This window comes from Hemibagrus wyckioides, linkage group LG23 (assembly GCF_019097595.1).
Source record: "Hemibagrus wyckioides isolate EC202008001 linkage group LG23, SWU_Hwy_1.0, whole genome shotgun sequence".
Taxonomy (NCBI): Eukaryota; Metazoa; Chordata; class Actinopteri; order Siluriformes; family Bagridae; genus Hemibagrus; species Hemibagrus wyckioides.
Window position 1 is genome coordinate 20,680,551 of NC_080732.1, and position 13,917 is coordinate 20,694,467.

The following is a 13,917-nucleotide window of genomic DNA, read 5'->3' on the forward strand; positions in this document are numbered from 1 at the left end:
ACACACACTCACTACACATCACACATCACACACACACTCACTACACATCACACACACACACTCACTACACATCACACACACACACTCACTGCACATCACACACACACACACACACACACACACTCACTACACATCACACACACACACTCACTACACATCACACAGACACTCACTACACATCACACACACACACTCACTACACATCACACACACACACTCACTACACATCACACACGCACACTCACTACACATCACACACACACTACACATCACACACACACACACACACTCACTACACATCACACACACACACTCACTACACATCACACACATCACACACACACACACACTCACTACACATCACACACACACTCACTACACATCACACACACACACACACTCACTACACATCACACACACACACTCTCACTACACATCACACACACACACTCTCACTACACATCACACACACACTCACTACACATCACACACATACACTCTCACTACACATCACACACACTCTCACTACACATCACACACACACTCACTACACATCACACACACACACACACACTCACTACACATCACACACATCACACACACACACACACTCACTACACATCACACACACACTCACTACACATCACACACACACACTCACTACACATCACACACACACACTCACTACACATCACACACACACTCACTACACATCACACGCACACTCACTACACATCACACACACACTACACATCACACGCACACACTCACTACACATCACACACACACACTCACTACACATCACACACACACACTCACTACACATCACACACACACACACTCACTACACATCACACACACACACACACACTCACTACACATCACACACACACACTCTCACTATACATCACACACACACTCACTACACATCACACACACACACACTCACTACACATCACACACATCACACACACACACACACACTCACTACACATCACACACACACACTCACTACACATCACACACACACACTCACTGCACATCACACACACACTCACTACACATCACACACACACTCACACTCACTACACATCACACGCACACTCACTACACATCACACACACGCACTCACTACACATCACACACACGCACTCACTACACATCACACGCACACACTCACTACACATCACACACACACTCACTACACATCACACACACACACACACACTCACTACACATCACACACACGCACACTCACTACACATCACACACACACACTCACTACACATCACACGCACACACTCGCTACACATCACACACACACTACACACACTACACATCACACACTCACTACACATCACACGCACACACTCACTACACATCACACGCACACTCGTGTAGTGAGTGTGTGTGTGTGATGTGTAGCATGTGTGTGATGTGTTGTCAGAGCATGTGTGGTGTGTGTGTGTGTGATGTGTAGTGAGTGTGTGTTAGGTGGTGTGTGTGTGTGTGTGTGTGAGATGTGTAGTGAGTGTGTGTGAGATGTGTAGTGAGTGTGTGTGAGGTGGTGTGTGTGAGATGTGTAGTGAGTGTGTGTGTGTGTGTGAGATGTGTAGTGAGTGTGTGTGTGAGATGTGCAGTGAGTGTGTGTGTGATGTGCAGTGAGTGTGTGTGTGTGTGATGTGTAGTGAGTGTGTGTGTGTGTGATGTGTGTGATGTGTAGTGAGTGTGTGTGTGATGTGTAGTGAGTGTGTGTGTGTGTGTGTGTGTGTGTGATGTGCAGCATGTGTGTGATGTGTAGCATGTGTGTGATGTGTTGTCAGAGCATGTGTGGTGTGTGTGTGTGTGATGTGTAGTGAGTGTGTGTTAGGTGGTGTGTGTGTGTGTGTGAGATGTGTAGTGAGTGTGTGTGTGTGTGTGTGAGATGTGTAGTGAGTGTGTGTGTGTGTGTGTGTGAGATGTGTAGTGAGTGTGTGTGTGTGTGAGATGTGTAGTGAGTGTGTGTGTGTGAGATGTGTAGTGAGTGTGTGTGTGTGTGAGATGTGTAGTGAGTGTGTGTGAGGTGGTGTGAGTGTGTGTGAGGTGGTGTGTGTGAGATGTGTAGTGAGTGTGTGTGTGTGTGTGTGTGAGATGTGTAGTGAGTGTGTGTGTGTGTGTGTGTGTGTGTGAGATGTGCATGTGATGGACGAGGGTTAGATTGAAGATGAGGGTTCCAGGACAGGGGCTTTGATACGGTCAGGTACCGTACTTGTCTCTGAGAGTGTGTAGTGAATAGTGTGAGGAAGTCTCATGTTTCTCTGGAGCTGTGCGGTGTTTTTCTCGTCTTCTGTAGAATAATAAAGTGCCTCAGAAGCTCAGGACCAGAATCCTCTGCAGTTTTTGTCTTCTTGAGGACAGCTATTCTCGTTTTTCAGCCTCTAGGAAGGCGGCTTTGGGCGCTTCGTCCCCGCACGGCCGCATGGCTCGCTGCTGCTCCTGCAACGTGGAGATGCTCTCAGGTTTCAGTGGATTGTGTGCTGGAATGTTTTGAGTCATGCAGCAGGGTGTGAAAACGGCAGGTGTAGTTTTACACCATCACTGAAAAGCAGCTTGCTTTGTTTGTACAGACAGTAAACAGGAGACGTGTGTGTGTCATGAGAACATTAACACTCTGAGAAACACCGTCATGGTGTGTGTGTCATGAGAACATTAACACTCTGAGAAACACCGTCATGATGTGTGTGTCATGAGAACATTAACACTCTGAGAAACACCGTCATGATGTGTGTGTCATGAGAACATTAACACTCTGAGAAACACCGTCATGTTTAACACCATCACATTAATATGGATGCTGAACGATGATGAAGGCTGTCTCTCACCATCATGATTATTGTTCATTATAACTAATGTTGTTCTTTAAATACTGAGTATTTTACTGCATGATATTTTTACTTTAATTAGCGCAGTTGTGAGTTCTGGTTGTTTGTAGCTGTGACTCACAGTGCCCCTGTGACTCCGCCCCCTCAATACATTACTTTAATGACATGTTTTAGCAGAAGTCTGAATGGTGTTGTATTCATATCTGAAACGTGAGAACTATGTTTTTCTGGATCACAGGATCACACGTCAGACTCCGGATTTGAGATTTAAAACATTCTGATCGTTAAATCAGGATTTCGTCAAAATCAGTTCGTGATCTCTCAGTGAGAAGCTTCAGGGGGATTTTGGTGTTTTGTGTTTTGAGTGTCGTTTTTCTCTCCACAGCGTATTCCTCCGGAATGGCCACGGACTGCTCCGCAGAACCCCTGCTGTGCTGACGGCGCCGACGTGTGACAGAGACTCGGACGGGTTACAGGCACCGCCACGCTCGATCAGAATACTGACATCTGGATTAACAACTAAGTGAATTACAGACCAATTAGAGCGGTCACTGCAATATTAAACACCACACAGAGGTATTACAGAGACACATATCTGGATTAAACTCTCAGCCATAAACACACACTTTATAGATGGCAGGTCTGGATTAGAGACGCACATCTGCATTATAAATCACATGGCCAGGTTAAACACAGCCGCAAGCAGATTAAAGAGGACTGGAGGGATTTACAGAGTGCAGATTAGTGACTGCACATCTGGATTCTCATCTTTAGTCTTGTCCAAGTCATAGATCAGATCTCTGGATTAGAGATTATAGACTGCACAGCTGGATTAAAGAGGTTTTGATGTGTGTGCTGGAATAAACACTGATTAGAGGCCACTCTGCTCCGGGTGGATTACTGACGCTGATCTGGCCGGATTTTTCCTTCTCCCACTTCGCGGCTCTTCATTGTGTTTTATCAGACGAAGGATGTGTGTGGGTGTGCTGGGATTAAACTCACTCCATACCTGTGATTATCCTGTAAAAAAGTGTCCTGTGGTTGAGTCACAGAGCCGGAACCTGAGGAACCTGTGCTGCTGCTGCTCAGAGACCACGAGCTAAATTTTTAAGCTATTTTTTTTTGTTTCTGTGTCTCAGTGTCCTTTCTCACTCCGAGTTCTACTGCAGCATGTTCTTCCTCCTCATGAACCTCGTCGCTCAGGCTCTGTGACCTCCTGCCACGCCATGCTGCTTGCTCACTCTTAAAGCATGCTGTGGTTTTGTTTACTTTTTTGTATTGTGTTTTTTTTTTTTTTTAAATAAAAAGGCATGTCCTGTATTTTTCCTGCATCTTGTTTACATGTGTGGTACAGAAACCATCACAGACTGTGTTACATGGATAAGAAAGGGGCCAAGTTTTATTTTCTAAAATCTGCACTTTTATGGACAATCTTCTTTTCTCTCTGCTTAACTTCTCTGAAAATTACAGCCTCCCCCTGTTTTTGTGTGTGTGTGTGTGTGTGTGTGTGTGTGTGTGTGTGTGTGTGTGTGTGTGTGTGTGTGTGTGTGTGTGTGTGTGTGGTAAACTGTGAACTCGTTTGTCTGGTTTAACAGAGCAGGAAACAAATAAAAGGAATTAAAGGAAATGAAATCCAAGTGTTTGTTGGAGGAGGTGCTGAAAAACTCAGTAAGGCTTTTCGTCAGTTTACATTCTCATTTAACCGACTTTTTTTCCTGGAATTTTCTAATAAAGTGGAAAAAGTTGGAATATTATATATCTGGTGTGTGTGTGTGTGGTTTTGTTGTGGTTTGTGTGCAGCTTTTGTCAGGAATTTCGCAATCAGTATTTTGTTATGTGTAAGACTGTTACTGCTTTGGGGGCAGAGCTTCTCAGTAAGAGGGTGTGGCTTTATAATTATAGATTCTATGACCTCAATGTGCAAATTATAGCTGTTAAATAAAGGATAAAAATAAGCATAAACTATATATTACACATTCAAAAGATATCAATGAAATGTAAATAAATAAAAAGAAAAATGAAAACACTCCTCTGTTGAACCTATAGTGTTATTAACTTACATTTCTAATAATTATTTCATTTCTACACAAACTGAGCTACAAATAAGGGTAAGTGTGATGGGCAGTTATTCTGGAGGCATTTTTAAATTGGTCTTTTATATAAATATTTATATATATATGATAACCGCTGTTGGTCTCCACCTCCAACACACACCGAACATTCAGATATTTTCCCCAAAAAACTGTGAGGGGTTGTGTGGGGTGTGACAGGTTGTGTATTTGGGGTTGTGTCTTAGGAGTTGTGTGTTGTGTAAGGGTTGTGTATTAGGGGTTGTGTATTGTGTTAGGGTTGTGTGTGAGGTTGTGTGTGAGGGGATGTGTATTGTGAATTAGGGGTTGTGTATTAGGGGTTGTGTGTTGGGTGAGGGTTGTGTATTTGGGGTTGTGTGTTTTGTGAGGGTTGTGTGTGAGGGGATGTGTATTGTGAATTAGGGGTTGTTTATTTGGGGTTGTGTGTTGGATGAGGGGTTGTGTATTTGGGGTTGTGTGTTGGGTGAGGGGTTGTGTATTTGGGGTTGTGTGTTGGGTGAGGGTTGTGTGTTAGGGGTTGTGTGCTAGGGGTTGTGTGTTTGGGGTTGTGTTTTAGGGGTTGTGTGTTAGGGGTTGTGTGGTTAGGGGTTGTGTGTTTGGGGTTGTGTGTTTGGGGTTGTGTGTTTAGGGGTTGTGTGTTTGGGGTTGTGTGTTTGGGGTTGTGTGTTAGGGGTTGTGTTTTAGGGGTTGTGTATTTAGGGGTTGTGTGTTAGGGATTGTGTATTTGGGGTTGTGTATTTAGGGGTTGTGTGTTAAGGGTTGTGTGCTAGGGGTTGTGTGTTTGGGGTTGTGTGTTTGGGGTTGTGTGTTTGGGGGTTGTGTGTTTGGGGTTGTGTGTTTGGGGTTGTGTATTTAGGGGTTGTGTGTTTATGGGTTGTGTGTTTTTTTAAGTCAGCGTTCTCTTGCCCAGATCCACAGTGTTACTGAGAGAGGTTTTTCTCGAGGTTTGTGTTCAGAGTTATTAGAAACAGAGTTCAGAGAAAATAAACCTGAACGTGTTAGAAAGATTCCTTCTTCAGGCCACATGAGGGCGCTGTGAGACCTCACACACACACACACACACAGTCCATACAGTCTACAGATCAAGGTTTTTATAATGGTTTAAAAAAATAAAATAAAATAAAATCAGGAAATAAGGAAGTGTTTAATTGAGTGGCGTTGAAAAAAACTCCCTACAGATACAGCCTGAGTGTTAGAGTGAGAATCCGTGAGACGAAACACACAAACATATAGAACATTCTTACATACACACTATATACTTATGTACGGTTACACACTCATAAATGTAGAGCACTTTCATACATTTTGTTTTTATGTGAGAGAGAAAGAGAGCAAAACAATCTTCAGTGAGACCAGGAGATACCTCTGGCTAATGAAATGACTTCCGTTCACACTAAAATTGATTGTGTTCCCACATGTGAGTGCACTACATATGTGCAGGTGCAACAGTACATAGGTAATATAGTGTGTATGTAAGGATGTTCTATGAGCTTATGTTTCATATAAATCAAATTTGAATGTGAATAAACATATTTGTACACGCACGTTTCACGTCTGCACAAGTGTGATGTAAATGCACAAGTGCTTCAGTGTGTCACCCCAGACGGCCTCCCATAGGTTAGAGTGAGACTGGATGTGTCATCAGTTCTCCCAAGTACACACACACCTGAAGTCACCAGGGGAGTAAATCCACAGCTCCGCAATGGAACCTGAAACAAACCTGTGTGTGTGTGTGTGTGTGTGTGTGTGTGTGTGTGTGTGTGTGTGTGTGTGTGTGTGTTTATGGTGTCTGTGATAAGGTTGCGTCCTCAGTGTCTGTCTCTGCCTGTCTCACACTCCAATAAACTCCGTCATCAGGTTTTCTATCAGCTCCATAAACACACCAGGGGGAAACACGCGCTGTAGTGACCATCACTGTACACTACTCCCACTGTACGATACACACTACACACTGAACACTCTGTAGGATACACACTACACACTGAACACTCTGTAGGATACACACTACACACTGAGCACTCTGTAGGATACACACTACACACTGAACACTCTCTAGGCTCCCTCTGTAGGATACACACTACACACTGAACACTGTGTAGGATACACACTGAGCACTCTGTAGGATACACACTACACACTGAACACTCTGTAGGATACACACTACACACTGAACACTCTGTAGGATACACACTACACACTGAGCACTCTGTAGGATACACACTACACACTGAACACTCTGTAGGATACACACTACACACTGAACACTCTGTAGGATACACACTACACACTGAGCACTCTGTAGGATACACACTACACACTGAACACTCTCTAGGCTCCCTCTGTAGGATACACACTACACACTGAGCACTCTGTAGGATACACACTACACACTGAGCACTCTGTAGGATACACACTACACACTGAGCACTCTGTAGGATACACACTACACACTGAACACTCTGTAGGATACACACTACACACTGAACACTCTGTAGGATACACACTACACACTGAACACTCTGTAGGATACACACTACACACTGAACACTGTAGGATACACACTACACACTGAGCACTCTGTAGGATACACACTACACACTGAACACTCTGTAGGATACACACTACACACTGAACACTCTGTAGGATACACACTACACACTGAACACTCTGTAGGATACACACTACACACTGAACACTCTGTAGGATACACACTACACACTGAGCACTCTGTAGGCTCCCTCTGTAGGATACACACTGAACACTCTGTAGGATACACACTACACACTGAACACTCTCTAGGCTCCCTCTGTAGGATACACACTACACACTGAGCACTCTGTAGGATACACACTACACACTGAGCACTCTGTAGGATACACACTACACACTGAGCACTCTGTAGGCTCCCTCTGTAGGATACACACTACACACTGAACACTCTCTAGGCTCCTTCTGTAGGATACACACTACACACTGAACACTCTCTAGGCTCCCTCTGTAGGATACACACTACACACTGAGCACTCTGTAGGATACACACTACACACTGAGCACTCTGTAGGCTCCCTCTGTAGGATACACACTACACACTGAACACTCTCTAGGCTCCCTCTATAGGATACACACTACACACTGAGCACTCTGTAGGATACACACTACACACTGAGCACTCTGTAGGCTCCCTCTGTAGGATACACACTGAACACTCTGTAGGATACACACTACACACTGAACACTCTGTAGGATACACACTACACACTGAGCACTCTGTAGGATACACACTACACACTGAACACTCTGTAGGATACACACTACACACTGAGCACTCTGTAGGATACATACTACACACTGAACACTCTGTAGGATACACACTACACACTGAACACTCTGTAGGATACACACTACACACTGAACACTCTGTAGGATACACACTACACACTGAACACTCTCTAGGCTCCCTCTGTAGGATACACACTACACACTGAACACTGTGTAGGATACACACTGAGCACTCTGTAGGATACACACTACACACTGAACACTCTGTAGGATACACACTACACACTGAACACTCTGTAGGATACACACTACACACTGAGCACTCTGTAGGATACACACTACACACTGAGCACTCTGTAGGATACACACTACACACTGAGCACTCTGTAGGATACACACTACACACTGAACACTCTGTAGGATACACACTACACACTGAACACTCTGTAGGATACACACTACACACTGAGCACTCTGTAGGATACACACTACACACTGAACACTCTCTAGGCTCCCTCTGTAGGATACACACTACACACTGAGCACTCTAGGATACACACTACACACTGAACACTCTGTAGGATACACACTACACACTGAACACTCTGTAGGATACACACTACACACTGAACACTCTGTAGGATACACATTACACACTGAGCACTCTGTAGGATACACACTACACACTGAACACTCTGTAGGATACACACTACACACTGAGCACTCTGTAGGATACACACTACACACTGAACACTCTGTAGGATACACACTACACACTGAGCACTCTGTAGGATACACACTACACACTGAACACTCTGTAGGATACACACTACACACTGAACACTCTGTAGGATACACACTACACACTGAACACTCTGTAGGATACACACTACACACTGAACACTCTGTAGGATACACACTACACACTGAACACTCTGTAGGATACACACTACACACTGAGCACTCTGTAGGATACATACTACACACTGAACACTCTGTAGGATACACACTACACACTGAACACTCTCTAGGCTCCCTCTGTAGGATACACACTACACACTGAACACTCTGTAGGATACACACTACACACTGAACACTCTCTAGGCTCCCTCTGTAGGATACACACTACACACTGAACACTCTGTAGGATACACACTACACACTGAACACTCTCTAGGCTCCCTCTGTAGGATACACACTACACACTGAACACTCTGTAGGATACACACTACACACTGAGCACTCTGTAGGATACACACTACACACTGAGCACTCTGTAGGCTCCCTCTGTAGGATACACACTACACACTGAGCACTCTGTAGGATACACACTACACACTGAACACTCTGTAGGATACACACTACACACTGAACACTCTGTAGGATACACACTACACACTGAACACTCTGTAGGATACACACTACACACTGAGCACTCTGTAGGATACACACTACACACTGAGCACTCTGTAGGCTCCCTCTGTAGGATACACACTACACACTGAGCACTCTGTAGGATACACACTACACACTGAGCACTCTGTAGGATACACACTACACACTGAACACTCTCTAGGCTCCCTCTGTAGGATACACACTACACACTGAGCACTCTAGGATACACACTACACACTGAACACTCTGTAGGATACACACTACACACTGAGCACTCTGTAGGATACACACTACACACTGAGCACTCTGTAGGATACACACTACACACTGAACACTCTCTAGGCTCCCTCTGTAGGATACACACTACACACTGAGCACTCTGTAGGATACACACTACACACTGAGCACTCTGTAGGATACACACTACACACTGAACACTCTGTAGGATACACACTACACACTGAGCACTCTGTAGGATACACACTACACACTGAGCACTCTGTAGGATACACACTACACACTGAACACTCTCTAGGCTCCCTCTGTAGGATACACACTACACACTGAGCACTCTGTAGGATACACACTACACACTGAGCACTCTGTAGGATACACACTACACACTGAACACTCTGTAGGATACACACTACACACTGAGCACTCTAGGATACACACTACACACTGAGCACTCTGTAGGATACACACTACACACTGAACACTCTGTAGGATACACACTACACACTGAGCACTCTGTAGGATACACACTACACACTGAACACTCTGTAGGATACACACTACACACTGAGCACTCTGTAGGATACACACTACACACTGAACACTCTCTAGGCTCCCTCTGTAGGATACACACTACACACTGAACACTCTGTAGGATACACACTACACACTGAACACTCTGTAGGATACACACTACACACTGAACACTCTGTAGGATACACACTACACACTGAGCACTCTGTAGGATACACACTACACACTGAGCACTCTGTAGGATACACACTACACACTGAACACTCTGTAGGATACACACTACACACTGAGCACTCTGTAGGATACACACTACACACTGAACACTCTGTAGGATACACACTACACACTGAACACTCTGTAGGATACACACTACACACTGAACACTCTGTAGAATACACACTACACACTGAACACTCTGTAGGATACACACTACACACTGAGCATTCTGTAGGATACACACTACACACTGAGCACTCTGTAGGATACACACTACACACTGAACACTCTGTAGGATACACACTACACACTGAACACTCTGTAGGATACACACTACACACAGCACTCTGTAGGATACACACTACACACTGAACACTCTGTAGGATACACACTACACACTGAACACTCTCTAGGCTCCCTCTGTAGGATACACACTACACACTGAACACTCTGTAGGATACACACTACACACTGAGCACTCTGTAGGCTCCCTCTGTAGGATACACACTACACACTGAGCACTCTGTAGGATACACACTACACACTGAACACTCTGTAGGATACACACTACACACTGAACACTCTGTAGGATACACACTACACACTGAACACTCTGTAGGATACACACTACACACTGAGCACTCTGTAGGATACACACTACACACTGAGCACTCTGTAGGATACACACTACACACTGAGCACTCTGTAGGATACACACTACACACTGAACACTCTCTAGGCTCCCTCTGTAGGATACACACTACACACTGAGCACTCTAGGATACACACTACACACTGAACACTCTGTAGGATACACACTACACACTGAGCACTCTGTAGGATACACACTACACACTGAACACTCTGTAGGATACACACTACACACTGAGCACTCTGTAGGATACACACTACACACTGAACACTCTCTAGGCTCCCTCTGTAGGATACACACTACACACTGAGCACTCTAGGATACACACTACACACTGAACACTCTGTAGGATACACACTACACACTGAACACTCTGTAGGATACACACTACACACTGAACACTCTGTAGGATACACACTACACACTGAACACTCTGTAGGATACACACTACACACTGAGCACTCTGTAGGATACACACTACACACTGAACACTCTGTAGGATACACACTACACACTGAACACTCTGTAGGATACACACTACACACTGAACACTCTGTAGGATACACACTACACACTGAACACTCTGTAGGATACACACTACACACTGAGCACTCTGTAGGATACACACTACACACTGAACACTCTCTAGGCTCCCTCTGTAGGATACACACTATACACTGAACACTCTGTAGGATACACACTACACACTGAGCACTCTGTAGGCTCCCTTTGTGGTGAACATTTGGAATGATGAGTATGATGTAAAGATGAACATGTGAAATCCTCATGTGATTCTGCATGTTAATGAATTTCCTTTTCAAACAGGAAGTCAGAGTGATGGCATATTAAAGTGATCAACTGATTTACAGCCAATAACATTCCAGATATTCCAGGCCACACCCTGTCCATCTAAACACACCGGACAGTGGAAATAAGACAACCCCTTATACACAACCCCTCATACACAACTTCTCATACACAACCCCTCATACACAACTCCTCATACACAACCCCTCATACACAACCCCTCATACACAACTCCTCATACACAAACCCTCATACACAACTCCTCATACACAACCCCTCATACACAACTCCTCATACACAACTCCTCATACACAACCCCTCATACACAACCCCTCATACACAACCCCTCATACACAACTGCTTATACACAACCCCTCATACACAACTGCTTATATACAACCCCTCATACACAACCCCTCATACACAACCCCTTATACACAACCCCTCATACACAACCCCTCATACACAACTCCTCATACACAACCCCTCATACACAACCCCTCATACACAACTCCTCATACACAACTGCTTATATACAACCCCTCATACACAACCCCTCATACACAACTCCTCATACACAACCCCTCATACACAACCCCTTATACACAACCCCTCATACACAACTCCTCATACACAACCCCTCATACACAACTCCTCATACACAACTCCTCATACACAACCCCTCATACACAACCCCTCATACACAACTCCTCATACACAACTCCTCATACACAACCCCTCATACACAACCCCTCATACACAACTCCTCATACACAACTGCTTATATACAACTCCTCATACACAACCCCTCATACACAACCCCTCATACACAACTGCTTATATACAACCCCTCATACACAACCCCTCATACACAACTCCTCATACACAACCGCTTATACACAACCCCTCATACACAACCCCTCATACACAACTCCTCATACACAACCCCTCATACACAACCCCTTATACACAACCCCTCATACACAACTCCTCATACACAACCCCTCATATACAACTCCTCATACACAACCCCTCATACACAACCCCTCATACACAACTCCTCATACACAACCCCTCATACACAACCCCTCATACACAACTCCTCATACACAACCCCTCATACACAACTCCTCATACACAACCCCTCATACACAACCCCTCATACACAACCCCTCATACACAACCGCTTATATACAACCCCTCATACACAACCCCTCATACACAACCCCTCATACACAACTCCTCATACACAACCCCTCATACACAACCGCTCATACACAACCCCTCATACACAACCGCTCATACACAACCCCTCATACACAACCGCTCATACACAACCCCTCATACACAACTCCTCATACACAACTCCTCATACACAACCCCTCATACACAACTCCTCATACACAACCCCTCATACACAACCCCTCATACACAACCCCTCATACACAACCGCTTATACACAACCCCTCATACACAACCCCTCATACACAACTCCTCATACACAACCGCTCATACACAACCCCTCATACACAACCGCTCATACACAACCCCTCATACACAACCCCTCATACACAACTCCTCATATACAACCCCTCATACACAACCCCTCATACACAACCGCTCATACACAACTCCTCATACACAACCGCTCATACACAACCCCTCATACACAACCGCTCATACACAACCCCTCATACACAACCCCTCATACACAACCCCTCATACACAACCCCTCATACACAACTCCTCATACACAACCCCTCATACACAACTCCTCATACACAACCCCTCATACACAACCCCTCATACACAACTCCTCATACACAACCCCTCATACACAACCGCTCAT

The 13,917-nt window shown here is 44.8% G+C and overlaps 1 protein-coding gene across 1 annotated transcript in view; it reads left to right on the forward strand.

Annotated features, from left to right (window-relative positions):
- The window catches only part of kdf1a (keratinocyte differentiation factor 1a), a 29,182-nt gene extending 24,371 nt beyond the window's left edge, over positions 1 to 4,811 (forward strand). The window contains exon 4 of the mRNA XM_058377089.1: positions 3,247 to 4,811. Within this exon, the coding sequence (XP_058233072.1) occupies positions 3,247 to 3,299 (53 nt within the window). The 3' untranslated portion in view covers positions 3,300 to 4,811. The remainder of the gene's footprint in view (positions 1 to 3,246) is intronic.
- Positions 4,812 to 13,917: the final 9,106 nt, after the last annotated feature.